Genomic DNA, 16,449 nt, shown 5'->3' with positions numbered 1-16,449 from the left:
GAGGGACAGGGAGAATGAAATTAAAGGTGGGAGGAGGAAAGTGCAAGACTGGTTCATTTTCCTGTGGGGTGGGATGCACTGGGAGATGCCTGCTGCCTTGCAGAGAGCAGGGAAGCGCCTGCCAATGTTGTACTTACGGTTTAGGAGAAGAAAACATCTCTGTCTCATTTCTGCATCCTATCCACCCAGCCGGTGTGTGGTGGGTTGGACAGGCAGCGAGCAAGGCGGACGCCAGCCAAACCCCCCTTGCATTCGGACACGAGCCACAGTGGAGCACATGAAACTAATCCAAAGCTTTTGCTCTCAGGCTTGCCCAAGGATGGCGAGCGAGCGGCACAGCAAAAGATGGTAAAACAGCATGGAAAAAAGCCAGCACGTCACAAACCAGGGTGATGATGCTGGGTGGATTGAGCGCTGGAGCATCCCATTGAGGGAAAGGGGATAGTGACACCCTGGTGGGCGGCCGACGAAGCCGGGGAGCTGCTTAGGTGAGTGTGTTGGAGTAGAAGCTGAAGCTTTCGGAGACTGTTTTGGAATCGCTGCGGGAGGAGCTGTTTGACGTCATGTCTACGGAGAGACGCTTGGCCTTGCTGCTCTCCTCCAGCTCCTCTTCGGCCGTGCCAACCGCCGAGGACACGGTGGTCTCTATCCGGCTGACCTTGTACATGCTGCTCTGTGTCTGCAGGTACCTGGCTGACTTCATTTCCAGGCCCTCATACTCACCAGCGCTGACGAACGGGCACCACCGAAATGCATGTTTGAACCCCACGCGAAACCTGGGGGGAAGGAAGAGATGGGGAAAAGCAGCGGTGAGGGATGTGGAGATGGCAAAAGGAACTCACTAGGAGTAGGAAGACAGAGCGAATCACTGCTGAACAACAACAAAAAATGCTGCTTTTCACTAAGGGGAGGAAAAAAACCCACTGATAAATCCCAGTTAGGAGTTGGGACTGTTTTGATAGCTGCCCTCAAATCCCACATGGGCTTTAGGAAAGGCTTATTTAGGTGAGTACTCCATCCCTGCATCTGCTGGAAGCAGCCCCTGGCAGAGGATGGGACAGAACCATCCTGGAAAAACTCTTTGTCCATACTCTTCTCCATCAGACCACTCTGTATCTCCCCCTCCTCCCCTCCATGTTGCACCAAGATGCTGCCAAAAGTCACTCAAAACCCACCTGTCATTGAGACAGCAGTAGATGATGGGGTTGTACATGGTGGAGCTCATGGCCAGCCACATGATAGCCAGGTAGACCTGCTGGATGAACTTCTGCAGGTACCACTCAGGGTTGAAATACTGCAGGGTGAAGTAGATGTGGTAGGGCAGCCAGCACAGCGCGAAGGTGCATACCACGATGATCATCATCTTCACTACCTGTGGGAAGAGGGGGCAGGGAAGCAAAGTCATCCATTGGACACCCCACAGGTGGGGTGTCACCCTCCAGAAGGGGCCACGCCTTTTGGCCTTGGAGACCTTTCCAACTGGGAACACATGGTCGACATCTTGGTTAAACCATGCACGTTCATAGAGGACACACATCTGGAGGACACACTGCTCCATTAGCAACAACCATGCAACAAGTCCTGGCCTGTTTCCAACCCTAATGAAGTATTTTTGGCTGCGGCTAGTCGGGATTGGGCATGAATTATGGCTCCAACCGTGCTTGGGGCTCCTTACCTTCCGCTTAGCCGAGACCTGCTCGTGGTAGCGGTCAGAGTTGTCGCCGGGTATCTCACTCGCCCAAAGGGTGATGCCAACCACAGTGTAGGCACATCCTATCACCAGAAGTGGCAAGAAGTAGATCAGGATGGTCATGCAGAAGTGATACCTAGAAAAAATTATGATCATTGTGTGTGTCCTCTACCTATTCAGTCTTTTTCTTGCAAACCAAGCTTGAAGGCAAAGTGCTTCAAAGGGGCAAAGAGAATTTGGCACAATTCCTGCAGACACGTTGCCTGCAGAGCTCAGGCCGGGAAGGACTCCTTACTTTCACCCCAATCTTTTCCAAGCCTCTGCTGCCAGCCTTTGGCATCCTAGCACCCTCCTGGGATGGGCTGTAGAGGCCAGTGAAGAACCTGTGTTACCTTCATAAGGCAAGGATATCTTAGCTGGAGGGGGTCTGCCCTCAATTCTACTCTATTTACAATCCAAATTATCCTACAGATGAATGCTTGCTCTTATCACACCTTTTATCTGGCAGTCCTGCAGGCGCAAATGTGGTGTTTTTGACATATAAAGGATGGGAATATTAAGCTGAAGAAATAAAGGCTTTCCCTGCAGGGCAAACACCGGGTTTTGGATGCAGCTTGCCCGAATCCTGGTCCACCATCAGTTTAGCTGGGCTCAGGTGGCACAAGGTGTAACTCCAGTCCCCCAAAACCCTTGTTGTGGAGGTTTATTAAAACTTTTCTGTGAATTCAGTGGCTGGGTCAGTTCTCCAGGCTCATGGAAAGGGCAGGATCTTTGTGTCTGTTTATAACAGGTATAAATAAGCCCAAAATTGAATAAGAGGGTCTGGATTGAACTGTTAGCGCAGGCTTGAGACTGTTTCGTTGTGAAGTTGGTGGAGCCATGGCAGCTTGCAATAGCCACGGGGATTGCAGTGAGTTCACTGAGGGTTTTTGTTAAATAGTAGTTGCTTTAAAAAAGGAAAAAAATAATGCTGTTTTTAACAAACAGGATGGGGATGGACGGTTTGACCTTGCAGGTTCCTTCCTACTACCGTAGCTTGCAAAAACCTCTCTTCCCTGCAGAAAGACGAGCAATAGCGGTACAGAAACACAGCTGGCTTGCACGGTGCCGGCTTGCAAAGCATCACGTGTGCTGCCAGGTCTGGAGGTAATTTTCTTCCGACAGCTTTACGGTCTTTGCATGCATTTTTGGGGTGCGTGCCCAGCTCGAATGCAAGGTGCTGCCTCTGTTCAAGGTGGTTCAGGCCCTGTAGCCACACTCTGCTCTTCCCCTCACTCATCCTCCTGGGAGCTTTGATTGAATAATATTTCCAAAGTGTAATGAATGGGTCAGGCTTGTGCCTGGTGCAACTCCCACAGGGAACGGGGTTGGCCCCGGACCCGTGCTGCCACGCCATCTCCTCCTTGTTTTGTACCTGCAATCTCATTTGGCCTCCTCTTTGCCCACTGCTAATCGCATTTGAGCTGGATTTTGTAGGGCTGTTTTCTGTTTTGCTAATTAAAGAGGCGTCTCTGTGGCTCTGCAATGAAGATTTTGTTGTGGTTCCCATGTAATGCAGGGTCTTAAACCAGCTGCAAACAGCTGAGAGCAATGCAGAAATGCCCCAGAGGAGCTGTTAGATAACGTAAGCAAGACGGACCCTTATTTTCAGAGCTGCCTGGGCATGGTAGGGACAGGGATTTCCAAAGAGGCCTGGGACATTTTTTGTGGACCCTGGGCACTGAAAACCGGTCTCCATGTGAAACCATCTGTATGTTCTTCTATCTACAAGAACTGCAGGATCAGAGCACTTGGAGAAGCCTGGAGTTTGTAATTTAAAGGTCTTCAGTGTGGGGATTTAGGGTCTTGTATAAGATGGAGGAGCCTGCAGGAATTATGGGACAGTGATGTTGGAGGAGGGGGCTGCCATCTCCATTTGCCTTGCAAAGCCCAGATGGTTGCTGTGGGCTGTTATCTCCCAGGGAAGCTGGCGAGTGGAGCGGTTTTTCCCCTTCCCTTAACAAACCGAAATGGCAGCTAATGAAATTGGAATACATCAGACATCTATTTCGAAACCAAAAGCGGGAGAGGGAATCGGTGGTTAACAGTGGTGAGCAGCCGCTGAATTGAATCGAGCTAAATTGCCAGGTCCTGTTGCAGATGCATCCCGCCTGCGCCGAGGTCTTTGTCCGCTTCCCCCCATAGGACCAGGCTGAGAACGGGCACGTTTTCCCAGTGAAAAAACCTCATGTGCACATCCTGGCCTCTGACACCCTCTGCATGCCAGGGTTGTGCTTTCCGGGCTCCATTTGCCAAGAGAAAGGACCCCCCGGTGTTGGGAGAAGTCCCCTATTTTCACTATGAACTGAAAAAATAATATTATTTTTCATCATGGCATTGCAAACAAGCCGGCTGCTGCCGGCGCCTTCCTTAAATAACTGCACCAAGGCTATGCGAGCAGGGGAGGGTGTTTGACAGTGACCCAGCCACCTGTCCCTGCAAAGTTATTTTGGGGCAGTAAAATAACATCTCGGGCTCTGCCGAGCTCTGTGCTGTGCAAGGGAGTTCGCACGGTTTGGAGAGATGCTGCTGAGCTGCAAAGTTATTTTCAATCCCCACCAAATATTTGGGGTTTGGCTATTTAAAAGCTTCTGCTTAGCATCTGCTTTCCCAGCTTTCCTGGCTTCCCTCATCTGTCTGCAGAGCCCCTGGCTCACCGAAGAGCACGGGATGCTCAGGCTTTAAAGCGGCGCCCGGCTTCCAGCGGCAAATCATTCATAGGTTAATGGTGGCATTTTTCTCTTGAATTAGCTATTTGAAAAAGCGACGGCCCCAGCGTACAGCTGAACAACAAATGATCTGTCAAAGCCACAGGCCCTGAGCGTGCACCGGTTGCTGTTTCAGTCCGAGGGGGCTCAGCCCCACCCCAGCCACGCAGGCTGTCTAAGCCAGTGGCATTTCTTCACACTGGCTGTATTTATTGTGGTGGCCTGCAATAATTAAGGTTGGAAAACACCTCTGGAGATCAGCTGGGCCAGCCCCAGCTTCATTCTTGCCTTACCTGCCTTGCAATGTAAATAAATAAGATGATAATAAATGATAGCGTCCAGCTCTCTGCAACCCGCCACTCACTGCGGACTGGCAGACTCATCTCATTTGTCTTGCAGAGAGACCTTCGCCAGGCTCAGGTTAGCTTTAAACACGTCTCCGTGTGTGTGTGTCGCCTGCTTTGGCTCCAGCACAATTTCACAGCCCTAATTCATTGCTCCACGGGACTGGAGATCACAAATGCCTTTTTTTTTCTCCCCCCCTCTTTTTTCCTTAACGCATGACATTCAACTTGCTGCATGACTTGTGACTTCAAAGAGCAAACCACGGAGGACAGCTGTGCTGGCAGACCAGTGGGGTTGCCCAGACCCTTTGGAAATGCTAGGTTTAATTAGCTGGCCCCTTAATGGGAAGGAAGGAGATTCCTGCTGAGCCCTCCTTGCCCAGCATTTGCCTCCCAGCCTGAGCTGATGCCACAGAGCCCCTTTTTGTAGCTTGTTTTTTACACTGTCAAGTGAATTTTGGGGCATTTGGACTCGGTAAATCCCAAACCATTTTTTTTTTTTCTGTTATTGCCTGGCCAAGATACCCCTGCTAAAACCCTATTTACCTCTTACAGGAATAACTGTCGCCCCAGGAAGACTTTAGAGAGACGGATTGCAGGAAAAGTGCTGCAAAAACCACAGCCATACCCGTGTGTATGAATAAGCCCCTGGGGGCAATGCAAACCCCATCCCCACAGTGAAAATATTGCATATTAGCAGTTTTACATGAGTTTCCCTCGAGGATGAGCATCCAAGAAGAGCACGGAGCATGGCACAGTATAGGGCAACGTTTAGACCACAAGCAGCACTAAACTCACTTTAATTAACTTTAATGTGCCCCAAGATGATATAGATGGAGATTTTGCTACTGTCGACTACATAGCACTGGCCCTTGCTAGGGTAGGAGGAGGATTTCCCCATCCCAAGGATCTCTTGAGCCATTCCCATCCTTCCTTACTTCCTTTTTTTTTCTACTTTTTTTTTGCATTTTTTCTGTACAGTGACTTGTCCCCACTGCCAGAAAAGTTCAACTCACGTTTTTCCGTACACATTGGTGGTGTGCTCTGGCCACTCCACCAGACACACCAGCCGGCCCGGCAGCTCGTCCATCACTGAGTAGTAACCCTGGGGGAAAGCCAGCAGGAAAGCCAGGAGCCAGATGACGCCGATGACCACCTTGGTGGCGGTGGCTGAGAGTCGGGGTTGCAGCGGGTGGATGATTGCCATGTACCTGCAAGGTGGGAAAAGGAGAAATCAAGGCTGGAAAACCCTGATGTTGCAGCTTTTGGGGCTGTTTTAGGTCTCCTTTGCATGGGGATCATACTTTTGACACCCTCTTAATGCATCCTGGCAGCCCCTCACTCAGCACAATACAAACAGCATTGAATAATCCCTTTATGGAGGATTGCCCGGCCAACGCTCTAATTCTCTTGCAGCATCTTACCCTTGAGATTTGAATCCCGTTTGAGACGCTCATTGACTTTTAGCTGAAAAAACAGCTTCACTAACGCAACCGGCTGCTTCTGCAAAGACCAATTTGTACGAAGCCAGCCGCAATGCTGCCATCTGGCAGCAGCCGTTTTGGCAGCGCCTGGTAGTTTAGCGCCCGCGCAAAATCATGTCTCTACGGTAGATCACGGTGCCAAGTGTTACAGGAGGAGAACCAAAAATAAGAGTGCTGGACAAGTGTGGGATGGGTGATCTGAGATGCCACCTATATCTGCCTGGCTCCTGGGCTCTTTCCCTCAAACATCAGTTATAACACGTGAGGAAAGCTCCAGTGGTGACAAGGCAGATTGAATTTATCCCTCTGCAAATCTGGTTTTGCAAAGCTGGCAGTAGCCAGCAGCACTGTAAGGATTAAGCGAGAATGTCACATTTTTTTTATTTTATTTCCTCCTGCTCTACGTCAAGCTTTGGGAGAGGAGAAACATTGCATCGCTCTGCATGTGTTATTGCCCATGACGGCTGGTGATGCATCAAGGTCTCCTGGTTTCTGCATCCATGTTTCTCGTTTCTTCCTTATCGTACTTGCGATCGGCTTCCCAGGACCTTGCGAGGACTTGTCTCCTTCCTCTTCCTCATCCTTCAAATGCCTGGTGTTGGCTGAGCCCCTCGTTAGTGGGTTTGCTGAGCTGGATGAGGTTTAGGTGGACTTAATCATGGGGTTCTGAGCACGTTACCCTGGGTTTATGATCCCAAGCAGCAAGAAGTCTGTGTGCCCAAGTGTGCTGCTGATGCTTGACCAGATGGTTCAAGCTCAGGCATGGAAATGGTGGAAAATGAGGGATTTCCGCAAAAGCTGGGCCATTTCTGTTGAAATACTTGCTTGGAGAAACATCTGAGGCTGAGACCTCCAGAAAGCAAAAGCCAGCGCTTGATTGCAACCAGCCAGAAATGCTTTTACATCTCTGACCTTGCTTCTGCCAGTGCATTTCGGAGGACTTTCCTCATTGATTTAAAGCACTTTTCAGCTGCAGAATCCCTCATGGTTGATAAAAATATCCAAATAATTGCCGTAACGATGAACTAAACCCCAGCTTCCTCACCTAGAGACCTTTCCAACCACCATCAACTTGTCTGCAACACTATCTTGTGGTAGAAAAGAGATGGCAAAATTCATCTGACCACACTAGCATTACAAGGATGGGGTCAGGGAGGCAGGAGGGAGCAAGCTAGTGCTTTGAGGAAAACTGGCCCCCAATCCTATTTTTCGGCAGCAATTCCGAAACCACCAGTCCTGAGCAACCTCTGAAATATTCCCTTGGGGATGCTCTGGGTTCAGCCGCCCATCAGGATTAAAAATTAGAATAATAACAGTTTTCCCAGACAGGGGCTCTGATAGGGAAGAAAAAAAAATGTAATAAAAAGGGTCTGGGCTGCTTGGAGGAGCTGGTATTACAGACCATAAAAATGCTGGAGATAGATGGAAATGTACAAACATCCTGAAAATAATTAGACCATTATTTCATATTAAAATATTGTAAAATTATATAATAATTGTATCACTAAGCAGAAAATTGTCCTAACATTTTAATAACCGCTTCCTTTTTTCTTTTCTTCCTTTTTTCTTCTTTTTTTTCCCTCTCCTTGACAAGAACATTTGGTGCAAAATCAAACCAGGGAGAGGCGGGGAGCAGAGAATATGGTTTCATGGCTGCCTTAGCTCGGATGACAGCCACTGTCTTGCTTGTATGGGGGTGGAAAATCATCGGTACGGGGAGCAAACCAGATAGGTCAAGGGGTAATGGCTTTCAACTGAAAGAAGGAGGATTTAGATTAGATATAAGGAAGAAATTCTTTACTGTGAGAGTGGTGAGGCACTGGCACAGGTTGCCCAGAGAAGTTGTGGATGCCCCATCCCTGGAAATGTCCAAGGCCAGGCTGGATGGGGCTTTGAGCAGCCTGGTCTAGTGGAAGGTGTCCCTGCCCAGGGGAGGGGGGCTGGAACCAGATGATCTTTAAGGCCCCTTCCAACCCAAACCGTTCTATGATTCTATGATTCTTTTGCCTTGTTCCAGCACTGGGTCCGTCACGCTCAAATAACTCTCATTTCCCTGCAGACCAGTTGGACTTCCCATGTTTCTTTACCCAATAGGTTTGTGTGTGTTCCTGTCTTTGAATTTTTGGGTTTTTGAGGGTTTTTTTGGTCACCACTGGATCTTTTTTTGCATCCAGAACACGGGTCCCAAAAAGCCAGTTTGCCTTCTTGCAATTCTGCTCAGTTTTGAACTAAACCCTCCCCCATGGTACGTTTCTACGGCAGGGTTTTGGATAATAAAATCTTCTTTCTGAGCAAGCAAATGCAAAGCAGAAAAGCAACCCTGTGCTGTGGAGCCATACCACGGGTACACCCAGGTTGTCTTCTCCCCTCCATGTAGGTCTGGTCTCCCAGGCAAGTCTGTGGTAGGTGCTGCAGCCGAACCTCCATCAATCACTTCTTAGCAGGGCAGAAAAATGACATGTCAATCGTGACTTTGCCTTTCAGCAAAAAAAGCTTGCCAATCTATTTCTTTTTTTAATACGAACAAGTCTGCATTCAAATGGAAATGCAGAGCGGGATGCAGCTGCAATGCCCTGGGGTGTCTGCAAGGTGCTGGTGGGTGTTCGGCCCTGTGCATGGTTTTGCAGCGCTGGGCACAAAAGGCATCGATCAGAGCTTAAGTGCCAGGAAGCCGCTGCCCTCCTTGGCTCGGCCACGCAGGTCCCGGCCGCGCCGGCGAGAAGCAGGCTCTTGAAAGCAAGGCTAATGAGTTTATTAGCTCATATTTCTCCTCGCAAAGTGCCTCTGTGGCCCCACTCTGCCCATCTCCCTAAGATGCTGTATCCTATTACAGAGATTTATTTTTTTTTCTTTGCTGTTCAGGAGGGCGGTTTTCCCATGCATAAAAAAATTGGGTGTTGCAGTTTGCTAGGGATGGTCATTTGCGGGAGGTGAGGAAGAGGAGCACGTCCCTATGTGAGCATCCTGCCCTTGCCACTGCGGCGGGTGACAAACCACCATGGGGTCTTCAATTCCTAATTTTTCTTAGGGAATTGGCTCTTGGTTGAGGATTTACAGGCAAATTTCCTGCGTTAGGGAAAGGCTTTGTTCCCTGTGCAGGCAGCGCATGGGGGTAGCGCTGGGAACGGGGCCATTTGCCTGCAGAAGATGTTGGGTTGGGAAGACTTAATGATACCTGTTCCTCAAAATAAAATAATCTGCAGTTGCTCTCCTGTCAGATGGCAGCACCATGTTCAAGTGCAAACCATTGTCAAGTTTTGCAAGCTCAAGGTTGCCTGGTTCCTTGCAGGAGAGACCCATGTAGCTGCATTTTCCTTGCACCTTTCCCACCGTGTTTAATGTTTTAAATCCACCATATTGAATGGGCTTGTCACTAAAGCACACAACTTTACACCAGACGCTATTTGATGACGTTGGTAATGCTGTTTGCTGTTGTTTAAATATTTTATTGTGTTTTGGGAGGGTGTTACCATGACGATACAATGGCATTTGAGTACAACATTGTACCAGAGTAGCTCTGAGAATATCTGTTATTAAATAGATACTGCATTCGAGGCAGTGTAGCCATCTATTAATTGCATCTGGAAATCTGGAGTCTGCCTGGATAACTAACATTACACAATTGTTTCCACCCTCATGGAGATGAGATTAATATAATAGCAAAAATTTATGAACCGTCTTTCATCCCAGAGTTTCCTTATCTGCTTCATTAAGTAATAAGCATACGACAGATAACAGATGAGTAACCAATCGGATGCAGGGTTTGTGCTGTGTTTTTTATTGCACAACGATTTCCCGTATGGAGCAAAGAGGGGTTTAGTGCAGAGCCAGTCCCGGGGGAGTTTGCAACCAAGTCAGAGCAGATGCCCCAAACTGAGGTGGATCAAATGCCTCCAGCAGAGCTCCAGGGCCTTCCTACCCAAGAAATGAAAAACTTCTCCATAGAGAAAAACCTGCTTTTTTGCTTTCCACAAGGATTGCGTCACAACAGCATGGATGCAAAAATACTGTCCTTTGAGCAGGTTTGCATAGCGAAGCTTGGCCTCATCACACTGGCCCCAAATAGCTCGTATCTGGATGACGGCCGAGGAGGCTAGCTGAGCCCTGCGTGCTTGAAACACGATGCTGGGGACGAAGGCGCTGCAAGCAGCTGCTTCCTCCTATTTATTGCTTTGGCATCAAACAGCGACCGTCCAAAACGAGGGACGGACAGTGCGCTCCTGCCCCAAGACCTGAGTGATGCGCAACGCTCGGCAAAGTGTCTTTGTCAAGCAGGAGGCTGCAGGTTTCTCACTTGCATTTCCCTGGAGCACTGATACGCACAGCATCTTTCCCTTTTGAAAGCAGTTCAGTATTTCCTTTGAGCGCAATTGAAAAGGAGGTGTTACCCATCACCAAACAGCGACCTGAGTTACACTGACAGCTTTGCAAAACTCCTCTGCCTTCCTGCACAACACCTCTTGCATTGCAAACCCCACGGGCACGCTCGGTTTTAAAAGCCAAATCCAGGCGAAACAAGATCAAACCCCAGTTGGTTGCAGCAGGCTGTTAAGGAAGCGTAGAGCTCCCTCCTGCATTCACTGCATTTGCACCAGGATGGGATGGGAGAAGAGGACCCAAGGCACAACCCAGCCCCGCTGAGAGACTCTGCAGATGCTGTTGTTCGAGGCGCCTATATGACCTTATCAACCCATTAGTCCTGGCACTGGTTTAGAGCTGTAGAGTGTAGGGGGAGAACAAAAATCACACGAAATGCAGGGCTGGTGACTCATGAGACCTGGCGCTCTTAGTGCATGGGTGGTTCCCACTGGGCCACTGAGGAATTAAGAATAAATTAAGGAATAAATTAAGAAAGACATTGGATAAACCAAATATCTCACCAGAGGCCCTGAAATTCCTATGGTGGCTTGTGGCAGCACCCAGCTTGCAGATGAGCACCGTGATCACTGCAAAAGCATGTCTAAAACCCGAGCCTCCTGCATCTCCAGCCACCAAACTGTTGCTAATTCATCTTAGTTCTATATTTATTGCCACAGGAATTTTAAGCCCCCTCCTCTTTCCAAAGGAAAAGGGGAAAAAAGATGTAATTTATTTTTTGACAGGCTGAATTCATATCTAGTAGGTATTGGGGGGGATTAATTCTGGTTAATACCCATCAGATCAGAGACTACTGCTGGGAGCAGGGGCATAAACCAGCCTTGATGAGTGACCCCTTACTAAGGTGGTCCCTTGTCCATCCCCATCCCCCTGCTTTCTAACCCCAGCTGGGAGATCAGTGCTTCGAGCCAGCTCCGTGCTGGGTATCCAGCAGCTTCGTAGGGTTTTTGCTGTGTTCAGTGATGCTTGATTTTTCAGGAATGTAAAAAGCTGCTTTGGTTATTGCTAGCTGGTGCGTAGGCAATGCCGCAGGGCGGCCAGTGCAGGGACTGCTGGCCCTAAACCCGGGCTCCTTTCGCTTCCCCCTTGCTCTGCCATCATCCAAATTACATCCCAACAGAGCAAGATTACACAGCGCCGGGTGCAGATCAAAGTCCTGCTCCGTAAACCCCAGAAGCCCATTAAGTCAAGATTGAAAAAAAAAAACAACCTGGTGCTATATTAGGGTGTAAATGACTAATTAATCTGTCTGTGCGCTGATGTAATTTGTCCTCTCCAGAGGGTTTCTTCCTGCAGTAATCACCTCTTGGGGGGGGCATGGGGTCGCTGAGCTGGCGAATATGTTCCTGATATTCAGCTGGTTCGTCCGACCTGGGAGTTCAAGCTTGCAAGCAGTAAATAATTTTCTGAGCCAGTTTCACTGCTGCAAATAATACGGGGTTGGGGAGATATGAAGAGGTCTCGGCTGCAGACTAGCAATTTAGGAGCTGCGGTGGTGAATGAAGGTTCGCAGATTTGATGCTTCTTCTGCAGTGCCTGCTAGCAAATTGATGGATCTTAAGGCACCTAATATAATTTGATAAGCCATTTGGAAATAAAAAAGGGAATATAAAGAAGATCTCAGTTTGATTGCCCAACCCCGCGTGTCGGTCTGGCAGCGTTGGTGCTGGTGGAGGTCGGAGAGGGGGCTCTTTTAATGAGCAAAAGCAGCAAGTTGGTCTAGGGATTGCAGGAGGTTAGTCCCACCATATGTCATTTTTATAGCTGCTTTAGAGCGGAGGACTCTTCGCAGAAAAATAGAAATCACTTTGTATTAAATAGCCCAAGCACTGCACAGTCTGTCTTCACCCTGAGTTCATGGCAGGGCGCTCACCCTTCTCATCAGTATTTGTTCAGTCTGCAGTGTTTTCAGCTTAGCTCACTTAAAGTTTTGAGATCAGAGATGATTTTTTTTCTGATTCTGCAGGTAATCTGGGATCTTCACCTTCAGCTCCATTCCCAGTTGTCCACCATCACAGAAACTCATTCCTCCTTCTGAAGTTTGCTAATGGTGCGGGCGAGTGGTGGTGCTCAGAAATGAATCCAGGTCCCAAGGAGAGAGAAAATATCAACAATTTATCTAACGATGCTCCATCCCATGTGCCATAGACATTGCAATTTAGGGACATCCAGAGTTGTTTTTTTTGTTTTTTGTTTTTTTTTTTTTCTTTCTCTAAGCGTGGCTGCAAATTAGCTTGGACTCACCATGGGCACTGCTGGGCTCTTGCTTTTCCTGGAAGATTGGAAAAAACCCAGGATATTCTGTCTCTGCAAGTGAATGAAGCTGCAAAGGGATATGTGATGTGCTCTGGAATTGATACGCCCAAAACCGAAGGACCTGGCAAATTTTATAGTGCCAAAGCGAGCTGTTTGGCCCCACTTCTGCAGGGTGCTGAGAAGCAGCATTATGGCTTTTCCTGAGGAGACTTTACAAGCTGCCAGCCTTGATTCCTGAATTTCCTGCTATTGTTGCAGGGTTCAGAATAACACTTTTTATGTTTTCAGAGTGTTTGTGCCCAGGCTGAAATAGGTCCTGGTGAAAGAGCAGATGATCTAGCTTCAAGCAAAAGCTTTTTTTTTCTTGCACAAACCCATGGCAGGTTCTGCAAAAAAAAGCCATTGGGAGAATCAAACCCACTTCCCCACTCGTTCTCTCAATGACTCTGTTATGGCCGTGCGGTAACAAGGTGGTTTCGTATCCTCCAGCGAGCACGTTCTGGAAATTGCTTGCAGAAAGCACAAGCGGAGATGATTTAGGGGAGCAATCTGCAGACTGATGCTCCTCCGAGGCTTCAGACTCTGGATCCAGCTGCTCTGATAGATAGCTTAATACACTTCGGGAACACGAGGCACATTCAATTCTGCTTTCCTAGTTTTTGATGAAAATCAGAACTGCAGTCATGTTTGATTTCAGATACATCCTGGCTGTGAATATAATCTGTTTTGCTGAGCCTACCTGGCTCTGCTGCTCCGAATCCAGGTACTTGCTTTCCTTGTTCCCGCACAGCTCTTTGCTGCTTGCCAGGACAAATTCTTCCCTTTTGGGTTCCCTGAAAAAGTTCTTGCATTTCATGCATTTAAGTTGCTATTGCCAGGTCTCAGACACAGGAAAACAAGCAATTTTCCAGTGCTTGGAGATGTTGTTGTGTGCTGCTTGCCTGGAGGGGCAGAGGATGGGCTTTGCTGCCTTCACCTTCCAGATTTTCCACCTCGCTGGCAGTTTGGGGCCAAGAAATGCAGCAGGTAGCCCTGTGCAGGGGGTGTTTTCACACTGAGGATGTGGCTTCTTTTGGGTCCTTCTTGGTAGGCAAGCCAAGCCTGCCCGCATGGGTTTTGCAGCCCAGCCATGGGAAAACCAAGCCTCCATTAAGGGTGTGCAGATGCAAGAAGAAAGCTGGAAATACCAATTCCCCCCCAAAATTCAGCCCCAGGCTCCCAGACCTGCCTTTGCTCCCCGTTTTACACATGCTCTTCCAGCTTCCCCTGGCAGATTTGCTTTTCTGGTTATTCTGGCATGTGGACCAAAGCCTAAAAACCAAACTATTAAAAAAAAAAATCATCTCTCTAATTCATCCTAACCTGAAAGGGGCTTTCCTGGCCAATCCCCAATATCCTCCAAATGCAGATGCTCCTGAAACAGAGCCACCAACACCATCGGGTAGGAATAGAGCCACGCTGGTACTATTCCTTTTTTTATTTATTACTGCCTAAATTCTCCTCACATCTCTGGTATGAGAACTTGGCTATGTCCGATTTATTTTGGGGAGAGGGTCTTGTAACCACTCCAGAGCAAAACAAAACCTGAGCCTGTTTTTAACGACTAGAGAGCACCATCCATCTCAGGCTCTGTTTCCCAAGCTGTCAGTGCGTGAGTTGTGGCAGCACTATAATTTCTCATAGGGAAATATCCGTGCCAGTTTGTGCAGCACTTAGACATCAGCTCAAAATGTGCTGGCATACGGCAATGCAAATCTCCTCCCTCCCCCCTTTGCATGTATCCCCAGCCAAAATGCCTTTTACTCCCCGGGAAGAAGGGCCAAAAAGAGACGTTGCAGAGCTGAGCTGTCTTCGGGAAATATGTTGTGTTGGAAAAATCTGTTGCGCTTGAAACGCCGGTACTCAAGAGAGAATTGCAAAGCTGTTTGAGAGCCTTGATTTATCTCTAGCGGTGGTGTGAAAATGCCATCAAATAAAAGATTTCTTGGAGGGGGAGAGAAGAGAAGGGGAGCTGCGCACTGGAGGTGCTTGGTGCATGGCTGTTTTGTGTCCGTCGACCCCGGCACATTCCTCTGCAGAGAAAAAGGCAGCGTCCCCTGTGCCATCGCACCCCGCCAAGCACTTGCTGAACTTTTGATCGTGGCAAAATGCAAGTGGGATCTTGCTCTGCCGGCAGTCCCCAGCCATCGGGCAGCACTGGCAGAAACCAGGCAGTGAAAAAAAAAAAAACCAACTAAGCTCTGCTGGCTGCAGCCAAACGAGAGAAATCCCTGGCACCTACCTCTCCCCCGTGACCCCCACTAATAAAATCAAGGTGGGTTTGCTAGGGAGGACACGCCGGCACGCAACACAACACGCTCGCCAAGTCAAGATGCCTTTCCCAAGCCTGAGCTTCTCTCTGAGGCTCCTTAGGTCGTTCTCAACCCAGACCAAGCAACACAAAACAGCTCCTGCAGCACAGCAGAGGCACGTCCGACACAGGCATGTATTTTATGTCATGAGGCAATGCCGTTTTGTGCTAAATACTGAGTTTGCATTTAAATGAGGAGGTTGGGAAAGGAACGGATGGCTCTGCAGAGGAGCTGGGAAGGGAGAGGACAGCGATGCTACAAATGCACACCCAAGACACGCTACCAACATGCACGGGGGTTACAGTGCCTTTTCTCGAGCTCCTTTCACAGAGCTGACAAAGGATCCCAAAGCCACCTGCAACCAGGGCGGGGAGAGGGATTATTTCTAGCCCGCTTTTAACAAAAGGAGCTTTATTTTAATTGCAATGTTCTCCCATAACCGGAGATCAGACGGAGCTGAGCACAGCACTCAGGTGGGGCAGACCTGGGTGCCAGGGAGGGTTTGGGGTTTGATGCTCAGAGCTCACCTGTCCAGGGCGATGGCCATCATGGAGTAGATGCTGGCGAAGACGGCGGCGATGGGGAAGAAGTTGTGAAACTTGCAGTAGAGCAGCCCGTAGTACCACTCGTTGTGGATGGCGTAGGTGAAGTTCACCACCGTGTTGAAGGCGGACATGGAGGCTTCGGCGAAAGCCAGGTTCACCAAGAAGTAGTTGGTGACGGTGCGCATCCTCTTGTGAGCCAGGATGATCCACATCACCACCACGTTCCCCACCACCGACACCACCACGATGAGGGCATAAGCGACAGCCCACAGGGCCACCTGCCACGGGGGCTGCACGAACTGGTTCGAGAAGGACTCGTTCAGGGAGGTGTTGAACAGCCACTGGTGCTCCAGCTCCACTTCCAGTGGCAGAGTGTTATCCATTGCACCACGACGCAGCCCGGCCAGGCACACGGATGCTTTGGGGGTGCAGGTCGCTCCTGATTTAGGGTGCAGCAGGATCAGGGTACCAGAAGTTTGGGGCACACGGCTATTTTGGGGTGCAGGGCTGGTGCAGGGTACAGGTACCTCCCAGTTCAGGGGACAGCTGGTTTAGGGTGCACAGCTGGTTCAGGGCGTAGGACCCTTCTGGTTCAGGGTGCAGTCGGTTTGGGGTGCATGGCTAGTTTGGGGTGCAGGTCCCTCCTGCCTCTGGG

The 16,449-nt window shown here is 49.1% G+C and overlaps 1 protein-coding gene across 1 annotated transcript; it reads right to left on the bottom strand.

Moving 5' to 3' along the window:
* Positions 1-484: 484 nt before the first annotated feature.
* Positions 485-16,177, bottom strand: LOC309602490 (substance-P receptor-like; the record flags this gene model as incomplete). The annotated part of the gene is made up of 5 exons (XM_082336087.1): positions 485-776; positions 1,176-1,372; positions 1,676-1,826; positions 5,798-5,992; positions 15,777-16,177. 5 exons carry the CDS (start codon positions 16,175-16,177, stop codon positions 485-487), a joined length of 1,236 nt encoding a protein of 411 aa, XP_082192213.1.
* Positions 16,178-16,449: the final 272 nt, after the last annotated feature.

The sequence above is a fragment of the Platalea leucorodia genome (genome assembly GCF_965183815.1).
Source record: "Platalea leucorodia genome assembly, chromosome: Z".
Classification (NCBI taxonomy): domain Eukaryota; kingdom Metazoa; phylum Chordata; class Aves; order Pelecaniformes; family Threskiornithidae; genus Platalea; species Platalea leucorodia.
This window is presented reverse-complemented; position numbering and strand designations above follow the sequence as displayed.